Below are 1,485 nucleotides of genomic sequence, written 5' to 3'. Positions count from 1 at the left end.
ACATATATGCTATTTTTCATATAGTATATATCTACTACAGAAAAATAGTACAATAGGGTTTGGTACCATTTCCAGTTTTAGGCAGCCACTGGGGTCTTGAAACTTATCCCCTGCAGATAAAGGGGGACTACTGTGTAGACACATAAGAAGATCAAGAAAGTAAATATATTTTACCTTTTAAAATAGGAAAAAAAAAAAAAACAATAAAGACAATAGTCATGTAAAATGCTAGATTTAAGGAGACTGAAAATGATAACTAAGCTCTTTTAGGTAATAAGTAATCTCGTCATAAAATAAACCTTTAGTACAGTTAGCACTGCTAAAAGCAAAAATGCCCCTCATTTATCCATCCCCTGGTCTGAACAGTTAAAAATAAAATACTGTACCTTTCAGAGCATCCTTATAAATGGTGATAAACAGTCTGAATATGTCCTTAGGAATAGTATCTTCATTTGGCAAACATAGCAATAGAATAATAATTTCTGCCTGTCCCAAGCCATGCAATCCATTGGTTGAGAAGTACCAGTATTTGTCTGAGGAATCTTAAGTGACAAAAGCATACAACTATAAATGTCAGCTTCTAATTGTCCTTTGCATGAAGCACAACTTTTCAAACTCCTTATTTCCCCAATGTTCTCACAAAACTTAAACTGAATTGTGTAAGATGACTTGTGTAACTATGTAAGATTACTTCAATAGTTTTGGTCTCAAGTCAAATAACAGGGAGGGAACAGAGCCCCACCCATCAATAGAAAATTGGATTAAAGATTTACTGAGCATGGCCCCGCCCTCAGAACAAGATCCAGTTTCCCCCTCAGTCAGTCTCTCCCATCAGGAAGCTGGCATAAGCCTCTTATCCTTCTCCACCAGAGGCAGGCAGAATGAAAACCACAATCACAGAAAATTAACCAATCTGATCACACGGACAAGAGCCTTGTCTAACTCAATGAAACTATGAGCCATGCCCTGTAGTGCTGCCCAAGACGGACAGGTCGTGGTGGAGAGGTCTGACAAAATGTGGTCCACTGGAACTCCCCCAGTCGGTAGGTGCCCAATACGCTACTGGAAATCAGCAGAGACATAACTCCAGAAAGAAAAGAAGAGACGGAGCCAAAGCAAAAGCAATATCCAGTTGTAGATGTGACTGGTGACAGAAGTAAAGTCCTATGCTATAAAGAGCAATATTAAAACCAATACAATATTGTAAAGTAATTAGCCTCTAATTAAAATAAATAAATTTAAAAAAAAAAAAAAAAGAGCAATACTGCAAGGAACCTGGAATGTTAAGTCCATGAATCAAGGCAAATTGGAAGTGGTCAAACAGGAGATGGCAAGAGCGAACACTGACATTTTAGTAATCAGTGAACTGAAATGGACTGGAATGGGTGAATTTAACTCAGATGACAATTACATCTACTACTCTGGGCAAGAATCCCTTAGAAGAAATGGAGTAGCCATCATGGTCAACAAAAGAATCCAAAATGC

At 37.7% G+C, this 1,485-nt stretch overlaps 1 protein-coding gene across 5 annotated transcripts in view; it reads right to left on the bottom strand.

Annotated features, from left to right (window-relative positions):
* Nucleotides 1-1,485, bottom strand: part of ZFYVE16 (zinc finger, FYVE domain containing 16) — a 51,784-nt gene that overhangs the window by 15,993 nt on the left and 34,306 nt on the right. For all 5 annotated transcript variants that reach the window (XM_010863360.1, XM_010863359.1, XM_010863357.1 and 2 more), the window contains one exon: nucleotides 387-542. In XM_010863360.1, coding sequence (XP_010861662.1) covers nucleotides 387-542 — 156 coding nt within the window. The remainder of the gene's footprint in view (nucleotides 1-386; nucleotides 543-1,485) is intronic.

The sequence above is a fragment of the Bison bison genome, unplaced genomic scaffold (genome assembly GCF_000754665.1).
Source record: "Bison bison bison isolate TAMUID 2011002044 unplaced genomic scaffold, Bison_UMD1.0 scf7180017864490, whole genome shotgun sequence".
NCBI classification, from domain to species: domain Eukaryota; kingdom Metazoa; phylum Chordata; class Mammalia; order Artiodactyla; family Bovidae; genus Bison; species Bison bison.
The sequence above is the reverse complement of the archived record's forward strand: the minus strand, read 5'-3'. Positions and strand labels throughout refer to the sequence as shown.